Genomic DNA, 17581 nt, shown 5'->3' with positions numbered 1-17581 from the left:
TGACCACCAACACCATGACTACTGATATGGGGGCATGCTTTCTCACACTGACCACCAACACCAGGGTTTTCTTCTTCCCAATGACTTCTGATTAGCAGGGCATGTTTTCTCACACTGACCACCAACACCAAGGTGTTCTTCTTCCCAATGACTACTGATGGTGGGGCATGTTTTCTCACACTGACCACCAACACCAGGGTGTTCTTCTTCCCAATGACTACTGATGGTGGGGCATGTTTTCTCACACTGACCACCAACATCTGGGTGTTCTTCTTCCCAATGACTACTGATGGTGGGGTAGGCATTTTCACACTGACCACCAACACCATGACTACTGATATGGGGGCATGCTTTCTCACACTGACCATCAACACCAGGGTGTTCTTCTTCCCAATGACTACTGATGGTGGGGCATGCTTTCTCACACTGACCATCAACACCAGGGTGTTCTTCTTTCCAATGACTACTGATGGTGGGGCATGCTTTTTCACACTGACTACCAACACCAGAGTGTTCTTTTTCCCCAATGACAACTGATAGAAGGGCAGGCTTTCTCACACTGACCACCAACACCAGGATATTCTTATTCCCAATGGCTACTGATAGTGGGGCATGTTTTCTCACACAGACCATCGGCACTGGGGCAATCTTTCATGCTACTGGCCATTAATGCTGGGGTACTTTTTTCCTTCTCCCTTCAAGTGGTGCTTGGACATTTTGTTTCTCCACTGAAGAGTCCTCTTCTGATCATTGAGTTTTTGCCTTAACTCTTGAACTAGTCCTGGATTCTGTACACTGTGCTGCATAGTACATAATCTGGAAGGACTGCAGCATATGTATGTAATATATACAGAAAGTAGACCAAAAACCAAATAAAACTAATGCCTTTCAAATGCCCCAATCTGTTATCCCGGCCAACGGGCCTCAATGTTTGCAGGTGCTGGTCAGGTTAAATACTGGTTTGTCAGACACATCAAGGACTATAATAAAATGGCACCCATCCACACACTGCTTCAGCATATAATGAGCTCCCTTTTAGAAAAAATAGGTTCAGCTTGGGCTCCTACCCATGGGAGAACCCCTTTAACATGTTTCACCAAGTAAGGGCTTAATTGTAGACATAGTGTGTGGACGGGTGCCATTTTGTTGTATACAGTAGGCATAGAGTCTATTTAACCACGCCACTCCCACTGTCATTACATTGTGGCCACTTACACCATGCGCCACTTGCTCCCCTCAGGGTGTTCCAGGTCTAGAAAAACCCCTACTTGTCACATGCATGATTGGTGGTGACTACAAGCAGCAGTGCCGACACACATTGCTCAGGTATGGTCCACCATTGTCACCAACAGGAAGCTGGTCCAGAGTAATGACATGCAGCTGATGTTAGCGAGGAAACAAAAGGATGAAATGTGAAAATATTTTTTATTTCACGTAATAAAACTTTACAACTGTTCATGATACAAAGTGCACAGTGCACTTACATCTACTTTGACCTCATAGTGTTCCATAACTCTCAGATGCCCACTGGTGAGATGTTTTCTTCAATTCCTAGATCTGCTAGTTTTTTTTTTTTTTTTTTTAGTTTTAATATATTTTATTCAATGAATGTTAACCAGGAAGAGTAAGCCCTTGTGCACACGGTCGGAGATTCCGACAACCAAATCTGTCGGCTTTTGTCCGACGGATTTTGTCCGAAACTGTTGTATACACACGGTCGGACGAAGTATCCGATCGTACAGAACGTGATATCGTTATTTCATTACGACGGGACTACATTCAGGCTAGTAGCCAATAGCTTTGGTGTAGGAATTTGATCTGAGCATGCGTGGCACTTTGTCCGATCGGAATTCTCTACACATGATCGGAGTATGTCCGATCGGAGAATTTTGTCGGAAAATTTTACCAACAAGTTCGAAAATTTGGTCCGTCGGATACTCCGACAGAAACAGTCCGATGTAGACCACACACAGTCGGAATATCCGACAAAACTGTCCGATCGGACACATTCCGTCGGAATCTCCGACCGTGTGTACAAGGGCTAAGAACACCCTAGGGTGGGAGAGAATGGATCTAACGTCTGGTTAGATAGTGGGCCCACCACTCAATTGAGGTGGGAGAGAATGGATCTGAGGTGGGCTTAGATAGTGGGCTCACCACTCATTTGAGGTGGGGGGAGAATGGATCTGAGGTGGGCTTAGATAGTGGGCTCACCACTCAATTGAGGTGGGGGAGAATGGATCTGAGGTGGGCTTAGATAGTAGGCCCACCACTCAATTGAGGTGGGGGAGAATGGATCTGAGGTGGGCTTAGATAGTAGGCCCACCACTCAATTGAGGTGGGGGAGAATGGATCTGAGGTGGGCTTAGATAGTAGGCCCACCACTCAATTGAGGTGGGGGAGAATGGATCTAAGGTGGGCTTAGATAGTAGGCCCACCACCCAATTGAGGTGGGAGAGAATGGATCTAAGGTGGGGTTAGACAGTAGGCCCACCACTCATTTGAGGTGGGGGAGAATGGATCTAAGGTGGGGTTAGATTATAGGCCCACCACTCATTTGAGGTGGGGGAGAATGGATTTAAGGTGGGCTTAGATAGTAGGCACACCACTCAATTGAGGTGGGGGAGAATGGATCTAAGGTGGGCTTAGATAGTAGGCCCACCACTCGATGTGCGAGAGAATGGATCTAATGTGGAGTTAGACAGTAGGCCCACCACTCGATGTGGGAGAGAATGGATCTAAGGTGGGGTTATATTGTGATAGGCCCACCACTCATTTGAGGTGGGGGAGAATGGATCTAAGGTGGGCTTATATAGTAGGCCCCCCACTCAATTGAGGTGGGGGAGAATGGATCTGAGGTGGGCTTAGATAGTAGGCCCACCACTCAATTGAGGTGGGGGAGAATGGATCTGAGGTGGGCTTAGATAGTAGGCCCACTACTCAATTGAGGTGGGGGAGAATGGATCTAAGGTGGGCTTAGATAGTAGGCCCACCACCCAATTGAGGTGGGAGAGAATGGATCTAAGGTGAGGTTAGACAGTAGGCCCACCACTCATTTGAGGTGGGGGAGAATGGATCTAAGGTGGGGTTAGATTATAGGCCCACCACTCATTTGAGGTGGGGGAGAATGGATTTAAGGTGGGCTTAGATAGTAGGCACACCACTCAATTGAGGTGGGGGAGAATGGATCTAAGGTGGGCTTAGATAGTAGGCCCACCACTCGATGTGGGAGAGAATGGATCTAATGTGGGGTTAGACGGTAGGCCCACCACTCGATGTGGGAGAGAATGGATCTAAGGTGGGGTTATATTGTGATAGGCCCACCACTCATTTGAGGTGGGGGAGAATGGATCTAAGGTGGGCTTATATAGTAGGCCCCCCACTCAATTGAGTGGGGGAGAATGGATCTGAGGTGGGCTTAGATAGTAGGCCCACCACTCAATTGAGGTGGGGGAGAATGGATCTGAGGTGGGCTTAGATAGTAGGCCCCCCACTCATTTGAGGTGGGGGAGAATGGATTTAAGGTGGGCTTAGATAGTAGGCACACCACTCAATTGAGGTGGGGGAGAATGGATCTAAGGTGGGCTTAGATAGTAGGCCCACCACTCGATGTGGGAGAGAATGGATCTAAGGTGGGGTTAGACAGTAGGCCCACCACTCGATGTGGGAGAGAATGGATCTAAGGTGGGGTTAGATAGTGATAGGCCCACCACTCATTTGAGGTGGGGGAGAATGGATCTAAGGTGGGCTTATATAGTAGGCCCACCACTCAATTGAGGTGGGGGAGAATGGATCTGAGGTGGGCTTAGATAGTAGGCCCACCACTCAATTGAGGTGGGGGAGAATGGATCTGAGGTGGGCTTAGATAGTAGGCCCACCACTCAATTGAGGTGGGGGAGAATGGATCTGAGGTGGGCTTAGATAGTGGGCCCACCACTCAATTGAGGTGGGGGAGAATGGATCTGAGGTGGGCTTAGATAGTTGGCCCACCACCCAATTGAGGTGGGAGAGAATGGATCTAAGGTGAGGTTAGACAGTAGGCCCACCACTCAATTGAGGTGGGAGAGAATGGATCTAAGGTGGGGTTAGATGATAGGTCCACCACTCATTTGAGGTGGGGGAGAATGCATCTAAGGTGGGCTTTGATAGTAGGCCCACCACTCAATTGAGGTGGGGGAGAATGGATCTGAGGTGGGCTTATATAGTAGGCCCACCACTCAACTGAGGTGGGGGAGAATGGATCTGAGGTGGGCTTAGATAGTAGGCCCACCATTCAATTGAGGTCGGGGAGAATGGATCTAAGGTGGGCTTAGATAGTAGGCCCACCACCCAATTGAGCTGGGAGAGAATGGATCTAAGGTGGGGTTAGATTATAGGCCCACCACTCATTTGAGGTGGGGGAGAATGGATTTAAGGTGGGCTTAGATAGTAGGCACACCACTCAATTGAGGTGGGAGAGAATGGATCTAAGGTGGGGTTTGATGATAGGCCCACCACTCATTTGAGGTGGGGGACAATGGATCTAAGGTGGGCTTAGATAGTAGGCCCACCACTCAATGGAGGTGGGGGGGGGGAGAATGGATCTAAGGTGGGCTTAGATAGTTGGCCCACCACTCATTTTAGTAAACTCGAAACTCCCCTCAGTTTCACGATAGTTTCTGGACAGGACAATCTTCACTTCCATAATTTTGTATCTGCCATAGGTGACCCTCTGTCTTTTGATGCTTGACTAGACGGTCTTTTCGGTTGTAACTCTTCCCGCACTCTGAACATGAAAAGGGCCGCTCGCCTGTGTGGCTTGTCGTGTGTGTAAGAAGGTGCCGTTGCTGTATGTACCCTTTCCCGCACACTTCGCAGGTAAACGGCTTTACACTGCTGTGCACTTTTATATGGTCATCCAGGTTTCTTTTAATGGAGAAGCATCTGCCGCACTCAGGACAAGAAAAGGGCTTCTCACCGGTGTGAACTCTCTGGTGGGTAACAAGGTGGTCTCTCCGTTTGAAGGATTTCTCACATAATAAACATGGAAACTTCTTCTCTTTAATGTGACCTTTTTGCTCCCCAAGGAGTCCAGGTTTTGACTTTTCAAACTTACCCGCACAAATTCTCTGGTGTTTGAGAAGTTGCTGCTGCACCATAAAAAGTTTGCCACACTTTTCGCAGCAAAACGGCTTCTCGCCGGTGTGGCATTTCATGTGGTAGTCGAGGCTTCCTTTCTGTGAGTAACATTTACCACATTCAGAACATGAAAACGGCTTCTCGCCGGTGTGGCTTTTCATATGCTGGTTGAGGGCTCTTTTCTGAATGAAACGTTTCCCGCACTCCGTACAGGAAAACGGCCTCTCACCGGTGTGGACTTTTATATGGTCCTCAAGGATGGCTTTGGATGAGAAACATTTGTCGCATAGAGAGCAAGGAAAGGGCTTCTCACCGGTGTGAACTCTCTGGTGGTTAACAAGGTCCGCATTCCATAAGAAGGATTTCTCACAGTCCGGACATTGGAAGATCTTCTTTCCCGTGTGACATCTCGTATGCACATGAAGTTCATATTTGGTTGTAAAAGATTTCCCGCACTCAGAGCACGACAATGAATTATCTTGCGCATGAAGTTTCTTGTGTCGGCTAAGGCTGATGCTATATTTAAAGCGTTTTCCACATTGCAAACAGGAATACGGCTGCCCGCTCGCATGCGATTGCCGGTGAAGGTTAAGAACGCCTCTGGTTCTAAACTCCTTCCTACAATCGGAACACTTAAAAGGCGTTTCACCGGTGTGCAGACGCTCATGTTCAATCAGCCTCTTTTTTCCTCGAAAGCTCTCCCCACAGACCGTACAGGAAAAAGGTTTCTCACCGGTGTGCAGCCGCTCGTGTTCGACAAGCCGCCTTTTTTCTCCAAAACCTTTCCCGCACACCGTACAGGAAAAGGGCCTTTGACCGGTGTGCAGCCGCTCGTGTTCTATCAGCCACTTTTTTCCTTTAAAACTCTTCCCGCAGACTGTACACAAAAAAGGCCTCTCGCCGGTGTGCACTTGCTTGTGTTCAATAAGCCGCTTTTTATCTATAAAGCCTTTCCCACAGACCGTACAGGAAAAGGGCCTCTCGCCGGTGTGAATCTTGGCGTGTATGAGAAGGTCCAATTTCCGTGCATAAGATTTCCCACAGTCTGAACATATATAGGGCCGCTCTCCGGTGTGCACCATGAGATGTCTTACAAGTCTGTGCTTAAAGCCAAAACATTTGTCACATTGGGGACACGGAAATATCTTCTCACCGGTGCTTGTAACAGAAGGTGATATTCCAGGAGAACTTTGTTTGCAATTAGAGGGATCCATTGAACCAGTTTTATAGTGAAGTCTAGGATGTATATTTTCAGTAATAGGATTTACTCCTGGAGGAAATTGGGTAAAGTCATCATCTTCTGTAATACAGTCTGGAGATAAAGAACGCTGATACTCCGAGTCATTCAGAAGATAGTGTCCATCTGTTGGAGATAATGTTTTATCAACATTCAAAGTATGTTCATTTTTCAGGTTTTACAGTGAGAGTCATGCAAGTTAGTCTGAAAATCAATGGTTTGATAGAGATACAAACAAACCCAACTATGGACCAGGCAGTGTACACTGAGGACTCTATGGTGAGGAATGGTAGAAAACATAATGCTATATTGAAGATTAAAGAAGGATGTTGCATGTGGTATACAGTATCTGAACCTCATTTATTGGGAACATGGTGTTGTATTGAGGAATGGAGATGGATCTTTCATATGGTGTACAGTATCTCCTCCTCATTTGTTGGGAACATGACGTTATATTGAGGAATGGAGATGGACCTTTCATATGGTGTACAGTATCTCCTCCTCATTTGTTGGGAACATGACGTTATATTGAGGAATGGAGATGGACCTTTCATATGATGTACAGTATCTCCTCCTCATTTGTTGGGAACATGACATCATAGTGAGGAATGGAGATGGACCTTTCATATGGTGTACAGTATCTCCTCCTCATTTGTTGGGAACATGACGTTATATTGAGGAACGGAGATGGACCTTTCATATGGTGTACAGTATCTCCTCCTCATTTGTTGGGAACATGACGTTATATTGAGGAATGGAGATGGACCTTTCATATGGTGTACAGTATCTCCTCCTCATTTGTTGGGAACATGACGTTATATTGAGGAATGGAGATGGACCTTTCATATGGAGTACAGTATCTCCTCCTCATTGGTTGGGAACATGACGTTATATTGAGGAATGGAGATGGACCTTTCATATGGTGTACAGTATCTCCTCCTCATTTGTTGGGAACATGACGTTATATTGAGGAATGGAGATGGATCTTTCATATGGTGTACAGTATCTCCTCCTCATTTGTTGGGAACATGACGTTATATTGAGGAATGGAGATGGACCTTTCATATGGTGTACAGTATCTCCTCCTCATTTGTTGGGAACATGGTTATATTGAGGAATGGAGATGGACCTTTCATATGGTGTACAGTATCTCCTCCTCATTGGTTGGGAACATGACATTATATTGAGGAATGGAGATGAACCTTTCATATGGTGTACAGTATCTCCTCCTCATTGGTTGGGAACATGACGTTATATTGAGGAATGGAGATGGACCTTTCATATGATGTACAGTATCTCCTCCTCATTTGTTGGGAACATGACGTTATATTGAGGAATGGAGATGGACCTTTCATATGGTGTACAGTATCTCCTCCTCATTTGTTGGGAACATGACGTTATATTGAGGAATGGAGATGGACCTTTCATATGATGTACAGTATCTCCTCCTCATTTGTTGGGAACATGATGTTATATTGAGGAATGGAGATGGACCTTTCATATGGTGTACAGTATCTCCTCCTCATTTGTTGGGAACATGATGTTTTATGTAGGAATGGAGATGGACCTTTCATATGGTGTACAGGATCTCCTCCTCATTTGTTGGGAACATGATGTTATATTGAGGAATGGAGATGGACCTTTATATGGTACACAGTTTTTCCATCTTGTTTGTTTGGAACAAGACATTATACCAGGGACTGGAGATGGACATTTCACGTGCTGTATACTACCTCCACCTCTTGTTGTAGATCTGCCATTTGAAGTTTAGTGTCCTCTTATTGTTCTGCCATTAATATATATATATAGTCTCCTCTTACAAGTCTACAGTTCATAGTCCAGTCTCCTCTTGCTGGTCTGCCATTTATAGTCCAGTCTCCTCTTACTGGCCTGGCATTTTTAGTCCAACCTCCTCTTACTAGTCTACTATTTATAGTCCAATCGCTTCTTACTGGTCTACCATTTATAGACCAGTCTCCTCTTACTGGTCTACCATTTACAGTCCAGCCTCCTCTTACTGGTCTTCCATTTACTGTATAGTCCAATCTCCTCTTTCTGTTCTACCATTTACAGTCCAGCCTCCTCTTACTGGTCTGCCCCTTATAGTCCAGTCTCCTCTTACTGGCCTGCTATTTTTAGTCCAACCTCCTCTTACTGGTGTAGCACCCTGGTGTTTAGGCAGGGTTGCTAGTAAATTTAGTTTGCCAGGTGGTAGTTGCCCTGGTTAATTGTTAGTAGTACCACGGATTCCTCTCTAGTTCTGGACTTGCTGCATCTTCTCTCTTCTGTCGCTAGGTGGCGTTATGCTGGTGACATTAGATAGACAAGGGCTCAGCAAGGTCAGGCTATGAATGGATGGGGTGTCTCAGCCAATTGACGGTGGTTTCTTTGGTCCCTTGGCCTGCTGGGAGAGCCTATTTATTTGGGTGGAGTCAGGTGATTGGGGGGTTCTGTGCCACCTGGACGGGTGTCTGGATGGACGTATGTTATGCTGCCCCGGGCTGCTAGGCCAGAAGGCTGAGGCCTATCCCGGGGACATCTGGCTGCTAGGCTGTCTGAGGGCCTTTCCAGAAGCAGGAGAAGCAGCACAGGGTTGGGACTGCAAGATTGGAGTCCAACCGAGAGTAATGGTTCCACCGGACGGGGAACCAGTTGTGGTTGGAGGTAGGGGGGAAGCTGTCACCACTAAGGGACCATCCACCTTGTTACCGGAGACCACAGTGAGTAAGCTGGAGCAAGTACCAGAGCAGTCTTCTCACTAGCTGGGGATGGTGAAGAAGTGGGAAAACTTCAGCAAGTGCCAAGCCAGGGACCCAGCGGGACAGCAGACGTGACGCTTGAGGAGCATCAGTGAATGCCAAGCCAGGGACCCAGCAGGGAGGCGGGGGTGAGGCTTGAGGAGGATACCGAGTTATGCAAGTGGAGGAGCTCCGAGGATCCAGTGGCAATTTGCTCTGAGAGTCTAGTGAGAGTCTGGGAGCTCGGTGAGTGAAAATCTACAATGAGAGACTGTATCGTGTGAGGAAAACTATTTTTTGTTACCCATAGTTAAATACAACTACCGTTAGTGACTGTTACAAGATTTGTTGCCATAGGAGACAGTGGTCCTACCTATACAGAAGTGGTGTCCGGCTGGAGGCCTTCCACTGTATCGCTGTCTACCTATAGAAGTCTCGGAGTCTGCCAATTATCATTGCATCTACTTAAGGGTGTTCTGGTCCTAACCCTCTCTCCCACAGTTCTTGTTCAAGACAGAATAAATCTCTTTGCATTTAAAAAGTGTCTGGCGCCCATTACTTCATCTTGTATTACACCCACCATGCCTTGTAACCAACTCTACAAAGAAGGATGTCAGCTCTCCCTGACTCTGGAGGTCATCATTAGGCCTCTAGAGGTACAGGACCTTGCTACACTGGTCTACTATTTAAAGTCCAATCTCCTCTTACTGGTCTACCATTTACAGCCCAGTCTCCTCTTATATGTCTGCCATTTATAGTCCAATCTCCTCATACTGGTCTGCCATTTATAGTCTTCTCTTACTTGTCTTCCATTTACAGTTCAGTCTCCTCTTGCCGGTCTACCATTTACAGTTCAGTCTCCTCTTGCCGGTCTACTTTTTATAGCCAAGTCTCCTCTTACTGGTATGACACGTATTGTCCAGTCTCCTTTTAATGATCTACCATTTACAGTACAGTCTCCGCTGGCAGGTCTATCATTTATAATCCAGTTTCTGATTACAGATCTACCATTTATACTGTAGTTTAGTCTACTCAGGGCCGTCTTTAATATTGATTGAACTCCGGGCAAAAAAAAAATTTCTGGGGGCCCCCTCCCATGCAATTTCACTCTCCACCTGCACTGAGACATACAATAAATAGAAGCTGGACTTAAAATCAGTTTACTGTATCAGATCAGGCAGTAATTGCGATTGGTTGCCAGAGGTTACACCATATCATTACTGCTTACTGACTGGTTGCTAGAAGTTACAGCACACATTACGGCTCACTGATTAGTTGCTAGAGGTTACAGCAAATCATTTCTGCTTGTTAATTAGTTGCTAGAGGTTACTGTACAGTAATACTGCTGACTGATTGCTAGAGGTTACAGCACATCATCTTCTCACTGCAGGGAAGCATAATATACATATGAATGCCACCTTTATTTACATATCAATGCAGATGGCCACAGCTCTTTGCTTAGTAATGGCACTGCTATTTACATATGAATGCCAGTTATTTACATGTAAACACAGGGTCTGCAGGTGAGTCATCTGTACACAACAATAGGGCTAAAACTTCAAGGGACAAGGAAATTTAAACTGGGATAGTTGGCAAGTATGAGGCAGCTGCTTTGGGCTCCACAACAATGACAGGGCCCAGGGCAGCTGCCCCTTTTGCCCTGCCTTAAAGACGGCCCTGAGTCTACTGTATAATTCAATCTCTTCTTCCTGGTCTACCATTTATAGCCCGGTCTCCACGTACATGTCTACAACTTAGGCCGCGTACACATGGGCGGATTGTCTGCCCAACTTAGTCCGCTGAACCGTGTTTCAGCGGACAATCCGCTCGTGTGTGGGCTTCAGCGGACTTTTTCAGCGGACAGTCTGACGGACTAAGTCTTTCGGAATTTCCGTAATTTTGTCCGTCCAGACTTGGTTTCAGCGGACAGTCCGCTCGTGAGTAGGCAAGTTGGACGGACTAAGTATGGCGCATGCTCAGAAAGGATTTACACGGCGAAGGTTGCATTGCAGTGTATTGGACGTCGTATTTCTAGTCCCGTCGTACGTGCTGTACACGTCATCGCGCAAGCTTTCAGCGGACTGTCTGTTCATTGTGTGTGGTCAAGTCCGTTCATTCAAAAGTTGGACGGACTGTTTGTCGGATTGTCTGACGAACTTAGTTGGGCAGATAATCCGCCCGTGTGTACGCGGCCTTATTGTTATAGTTCAGATGGTAGGCTCCTCTTATTGGTCTACCATTTATAGTTCTGTCTCCTTTTACTGGACTGTCACGTACCCACGCTAATATGTAGAGAAGATTCTTCCTTTTTTACCATCACTTCCTCCTCTGTACATCTCTGATATTCCATCACATTCCTCTCTTCTTTAAATCCAACTTTCATATCCATCTGTTTTTTACCCTAAACATAACAGATGACAAAAACATAAAATACCAATGAGCAAATAACAATGCTCAGTTCTATATAACAATCACCTACCTGATGATGGTGGGGGATGGTGTGACCTTCCTGTGTGGAATCCCGGGAATACAGAGGACGGGGACATCTCTCTGGTGGGTTCCCATTACTGGATCCATCTGTAGGAAACACACACACTGACTGAATACATTGTTTCTATGTGTTTATCAGATGATGGGGGATCTAGGTGGAGCCTCCGTACTGCGCTCTCCTTTACAATAAAGTCTCCTCTTACCCGGTGATGTGAGGGGCGGCTGATTGTCCATCATGACGTCCTTGTAGAGATCCTTGTGTCCTTCTAAATACTCCTCCTTCACACCAGCCTCTTCATCCTCCTCTTTTATCTCTTCCTTAACAATGAAGCCATTCCCATTTCCACTCTGAAGATACAAAAATTAAGTTGAGAGTTACCCATATGACAACCCCACACACACATTGATGCAGTCGTCTTGTCCCGTTATGCTTTGCATCGCTCACCTCTTCCATGATTAGTCCTGTTATCTTGTTGATGACTTCTGAACCTTCTGGTTGCCTCTCTCAGGTGTCATGAAATGAGGTGAAGGCCTGGTTTGGAGAATGGCGGATGTAATCTAAAGATGGACAGAAAAATAAGAATTTACTGGTCTGTAGCCACCGAATTTACCAATATTGGCGATGGCCATGAGTAGGTGACTTCCTGTTTCAGGATGATAACACGGATGGTCTGCCAAGTACCCCAGGGCACGTCATCCTGCCTCTAATGCCGCGTACACAGGGTCAGATTTTCCGAAGGAAATGTTCGATGTGAGCTTTTTATCGGAAAGTCCGACCGTGTGTAGGCTCCATCGAACATTTGCCGTCGGATTTTCCGCCAACAAATGTTGGCTAGCAGGTTCAAAAGTTCACGCACGCTCGGAATCAAGCAGAAAGAGCCGCGCTGGCTATTGAACTTCCTTTTTCTCGGCTCGTCGTATGTCTTGTATAAGACAGGGGGGTATGTATGCAAGGAGAGGTGCAGGTCTATGGGACTACTCACTTCCTTTGGGTATGGTATGTAGGACTCTAGTAATCTTCTGAAAGTATGGGCTGCTCCTGAACTCAACTTATCTTTGCTTATCAAATATTCTGTTTGGAACTGAGTAGTAGAGGCTGGCAGGGCTGCTGTTAGAAATCACGGGGCCCCATACAGCCTACACTAAAATTATTATTAGCGGACACAAACATAACAGAGAACCTGCGTAAATGAGCCCTTTTATAATAGAACAGGGAGGGGAAAGTAAAAACACGAACAATGCCCCGTGTCTCTCCCTGCAGCAGCTAAAAGCTGGTGGGAGGGAGAGAAACCAGCTTTTATCTGCTGCAGAGAGCCACACAGGGCATCTTTCTGTAATTGCTCCTCGTATCGACAACACTGATTCCTCTTGCTGTTCGGGCCCCTCTGTGTGCCGGGGCCCCCTACAGGAGGACTGGTGGTCCCCCCTATCAGCAGCCCTGGAGGCTGGTGCTTAAAAATTTTTTTTTTTTGGGGGGGGTGCAAAATATTTTTGAAAAAAAATCATCAATTGCAGTCACTGTGCCATCAAACACTGACACTGTGCCCTCAAATGCTGCCACCGTGCCATCAAGCGCTGACACTGTGCCATCAAACGGTGTCAGTGTGCCTATCAAACGCTGACACATCATATGCTGCCAGTGGGCCCATCAAATGCTGCCAGTGTGCCCATCATATGCTGCCAGTGTGCCCATCAAATGCTGCCAGTGTGCCCATCAAATGCTGCCACTGTGCCCTCAAATGCTGCCATTGTGCCATCAAATGGTGCCACTGTGCCCATTAAAAGCTGCCACTGTGCCATCAAACGCTGCCAGTGTGCCCATCAAACACTGTCCCACTTCCACCAAAGCGCTGAGCATCCAATATGGACGCCTGGAGCTTTGACCAATCAGCAAACAGGTGCTCACTGAAAATAGCGAATATTCATTTGCCATGGTGACACAATTGGGTGGGATCAGGGAGCACTCTCTGCGCCTGGAGCCCACCCTTTTTTGAAGCCTATTAGAGCCTCTGGCTGTAATCAGGTGCTTAAAAAAAATACACCCCCTCCTGCCCCCCCGCCATAGGAGTCCTTGCATCCGGTGTCCTGAAAGGGGCTGGGCACATGGATGGGGGGGGGGAAGGGGTGGCGCTCGTGTACCCACAACGTACGAGCCGCCACTGCAACTGATGTATTGTTGTGTGTTCACCTGGGACAAGAATAACTGAGGTGTGTATATATGGAATTGACTGTTTGACTGTGACCGTTTCGGTATTGCCGAAGTTTCCAAACCTTCAAAACAACAGGCCAGTTTACTGTCCTTCGGGCCGGACTGTGGGCATTGGAAGTAGAAAAGGTCCCAACGTCAGTGGGAATAAACAAATCTTCCAATGTCATTGGAAGGAATTGTGCCCCATTGCTGGCATCATTGGGCCCCACTGTTGGGTGCCCCATCTTTGGTGTCACTGGGAGAAATTCTGCCACTTCATTGGTGTAAGTGGGGGACGGGGGGGGGGGGGTTGGAATTATGCCCCATTATGTTGGTAGTGGATGAAAATAGTTCCCCGAGGGCCACATAAAAGTAAGCCAAGAGCCACATCTGGTCCTCGGGGGCCACAGTTTGGGGATTACTGCATGCCTTCTGCTGTTCCCGTATTGCTGGTGTCTTTTCCGGTGTGTCGATCATTTTGTCCCTCCTTTTACCATTAGGGTCATTTTTTTCAAATGAATGTTATTAATATGACTACTATCCACCCCGCTTTTATAATAACGATAGTAGGGTTTGAATAGAGTGTGTAGTGGGTGGTGGGGATAATATAATACTGACTATTATTTATAATAATAATATACATTTTTGAATGGGATGTCTAGCAGGACTAGGGAAAATGTGTGTATATATATATATATATATATATATATATATATATATATATATATATATAAAAAATAATAATAATAATAATAATAAAAGGTTTGTGAATAGGGTGTGTAGTGGGTGGTGGGAAGTTCGGAGAGAAAAGATGAAATAAGAGACATACCACCACCACCACCAACTTCTTCCCTGTCTGCGGGCAGACATTACCCTGCTCCAGAAATACCCCGCCCACTTCCACCATGTAAAATTCAGTGTGGTGCCAGTGTCCAACATGGCCACCAGGGTCTACAAATGCACACGCTCTATAGTGTCATGTGATCCTACATGACAGCTGCCATTTTCTTGTAGCCAGCTTGTGATTGGCCCCTCCCATTGCCCCCTCATACATTAACCCTTCACCATGCAATCCCTTTTCACGCTACACAGTTTTTTGTTTGTTTTTTCCCCTCAGGGTTTAGTTGATTTAATGCTATATGTTCCTTGGTCGATCTGGTCTGGAGATTCTCCAGTTTTATTAGAACTTGTATACATCCAGGACACGATGAAGAGTTGGGAAAATATGAATAGAATAATAATATTACTTACAATTAATAACAGAAGGGTTTGAATAGCCCCGATCTTGGTTTGCCATCGCTGGCAATACCAGCCAGGGCTCAGTTCTCCGGTAGTGACGGCCCAACTGAGCGAAGTTGAGCGATTCGAAAAATGTGCGACTCCAAAAGTAGAGAGAGGCCAACCCCTTCGAATTCTATTGAAGATGAATGTTGTCATTTTTTTTTTTCTGGCCTTTTTCAAAGCCAATTTGCAAGTTTTTGGGAGAAAAGGACATGGGGGGGCTCGGCACTGCCATGGGTACAAATTACAAAACAAAATATTTATGTAGCAAGTTCCCGAACCTCCAAAGACCTAATGGTGATCTCCGGAGTCAGGGAGAGCTGACATCCTTCTGTTGTAGAGTGGGCTACTAGCAGGGCAGGACTTAGGGTGGTGGGGGCCCCTGGGCTTGAGTCACTTTCAGGCCCTACCTTCTATACATTATCCGATTTATCGGCGTATAACACGCACCCCGAAGTTTAGGAGCGGATTTTAAGGGAAAAAACCTTTAGGAGGGAAGTTTAAGGAAAAACAATTACATTTAAATGCCCATCAATGCAGCCTTATCGGTGTCCATCTGCAGCCTTGCCCATCCATCTGCAGCCTTGTCCAGTGTCATTACAGCCTTGTCAGTGTAGCCTTGTCATTTGCAGCCTTGTCATTGCAGTCTTGAAGTTTAAAAATTATGCCGCCGAGATACAGAGTCCTGTGTATCTTGGCGGCTCTCGGGTCCTGTCACAGTCCCGAGCAGAGCAGAGAGTAGCCGAGTGTACTCGGCTTGGCTCACAGTCACGCCCAGTCCCTGTGTTATGTCCATCATAGGGCGTGACTGTGAGACGAGACGAGCCGAGTACACTCGGCTATATATCTCGGCGGGGCCCATGGGCTTGAGCCCAGTCAAGCCCAATGGTAAGTCCTGCCCTGGTTACTAGGCATGCTGGGTGTAATGCAAGCTGAAGTGATGGGCGTCAGACACTTTTTGAATGCAAAGAGATTTATTGTTCCTTGAACAAGAACTGTGAGGGAGAGGGTTAGGGCCAGGACACCCTTAAGTAGATGCAATGATAATTGGCAGACTCCGAGACTTCTATAGGCAGACAGCTATACAGTGGAAGGCCTCCAGCCAGACACCACTTCTGTATAGGTCACTAACGGTAGTTGTATTTAACTATTGTTAACACAAATGGTTCTCCTCGCACTCTACAGTCTCTCACTATAGGTCTTCACTCACCGAGCTCCAAGTCTTTCATTAGATTCTCAGACACAATCGCCAATGGATCCCCTGAGCTCTTCCACTACCACAAATCAGTATCTTCTTCAAGCATCCCCCCCACTTCCCTGTTGGGTCCCCTGAGCTCTTCCACTTCCATATCTCAATGTCTCCCTCAAGCATCACCCCCGCTTCCCTTGTCCCTGGCTTGGAACTTACAGATACTCCTCAAGCGTCACCCCCGCTTCCCTTGTCCCTGGCTTGGAACTTACAGATACTCCTTAAGCGTCACCGCTGCTGACCCACTAGGTCCTTGGCTTGGCACTCACTGGTGCTCCTCAAGCGTCACCCCTGCTGACCCGCTAGGTCCCTGGCTTGGCACTCACTGGTGCTCCTCAAGCGTCACCTCTGCTATCCCGCTAGGTCCCTGGCTTGGCACTCACTGGTGCTCCTCAAGCGCCACCTCTGCTATCCCGCTAGGTCCCTGGCTTGGCACTCACTGGTGCTCCTCAAGCGTCACCTCTGCTATCCCGCTAGGTCCCTGGCTTGGCACTCACTGGTGCTCCTCAAGCGTCACCTCTGCTATCCCGCTAGGTCCCTGGCTTGGCACTCACTGGTGCTCCTCAAGCGTCACCCCTGCTGACCCACTAGGTCCCTGGCTTGGCACTCACTGGTGCTCCTCAAGCGTCACCTCTGCTGACCCGCTAGGTCCCTGGCTTGGCACTCACTGGTGCTCCTCAAGTGTCACCTCTGCTATCCCGCTAGGTCCCTGGCTTGGCACTCACTGGTGCTCCTCAAGCGTCACCTCTGCTATCCCGCTGGGTCCCTGGCTTGGCACTTGCTGAAGTTTTCCCACTTCTTCACCGTCCCAGGCTGGTGAGAAGATTGCTCTGGTACTGGCTCTAGCTTACTCACAGTGGTCCCCGATAACAAGGTGAATGGTCCCTTATTTGCGACAGCTTCCTCCCCACCTCCGACCACAATCGGTTCCCTGTCCAGCGGAACCATTACTCTCGGTTGGACTCCAATCCTGCATTCCCAACTCTACGCCACTTCTCTTGCTACTGGATAGGTCCTCAGACAGCCTGGCAGCCAGATGCCCCTGGGATAGGCCTCAGGCTTCCGGCCTAGCAGCCCTGTGCAGCATAACACACGTCCACCTAGACAGTCATCCAGATGGCACAGAACTCTGACTCCTGACTCCACCCAAATAAATAGGCTCTCCCAGTAGGTCAAGGGACTAAAGAAACCACCGTCAATTGGCTGAGACACCCCATCCATTCATAACCTGACCTTGCTATGCCCTCGTCTATCTAATGTCACCAGCATAACGCCACCTA

At 47.3% G+C, this 17581-nt stretch overlaps 2 protein-coding genes across 2 annotated transcripts in view; both read right to left on the bottom strand.

The window, feature by feature from the left end:
• The window catches only part of LOC143955613 (uncharacterized), a 47757-nt gene that overhangs the window by 21881 nt on the left and 8295 nt on the right, over positions 1-17581 (bottom strand). The gene's annotated exons all lie outside the window — the stretch shown is intronic.
• Positions 1407-17581, bottom strand: part of LOC143955542 (uncharacterized) — a 47234-nt gene continuing 31059 nt past the window's right edge. Inside the window, exons 9-11 of the mRNA XM_077465591.1 lie at positions 11573-11670; positions 11371-11494; positions 1407-6481 (exon numbers count right to left, since the gene is read on the bottom strand). Coding sequence (XP_077321717.1) covers positions 4647-6481; positions 11371-11494; positions 11573-11670 — 2057 coding nt within the window. The 3' untranslated portion in view covers positions 1407-4646. The remainder of the gene's footprint in view (positions 6482-11370; positions 11495-11572; positions 11671-17581) is intronic.

The sequence above is a fragment of the Lithobates pipiens genome, unplaced genomic scaffold (assembly GCF_037356315.1).
Source record: "Lithobates pipiens isolate NorthernLeopardFrog02 unplaced genomic scaffold, aLitPip1_a1.2 Scaffold_35, whole genome shotgun sequence".
In the NCBI taxonomy this organism is placed as follows: Eukaryota; Metazoa; Chordata; class Amphibia; order Anura; family Ranidae; genus Lithobates; species Lithobates pipiens.
Note: the sequence above shows the minus strand (reverse complement) of the source record. Positions and strands in the feature narration are given on the sequence as shown.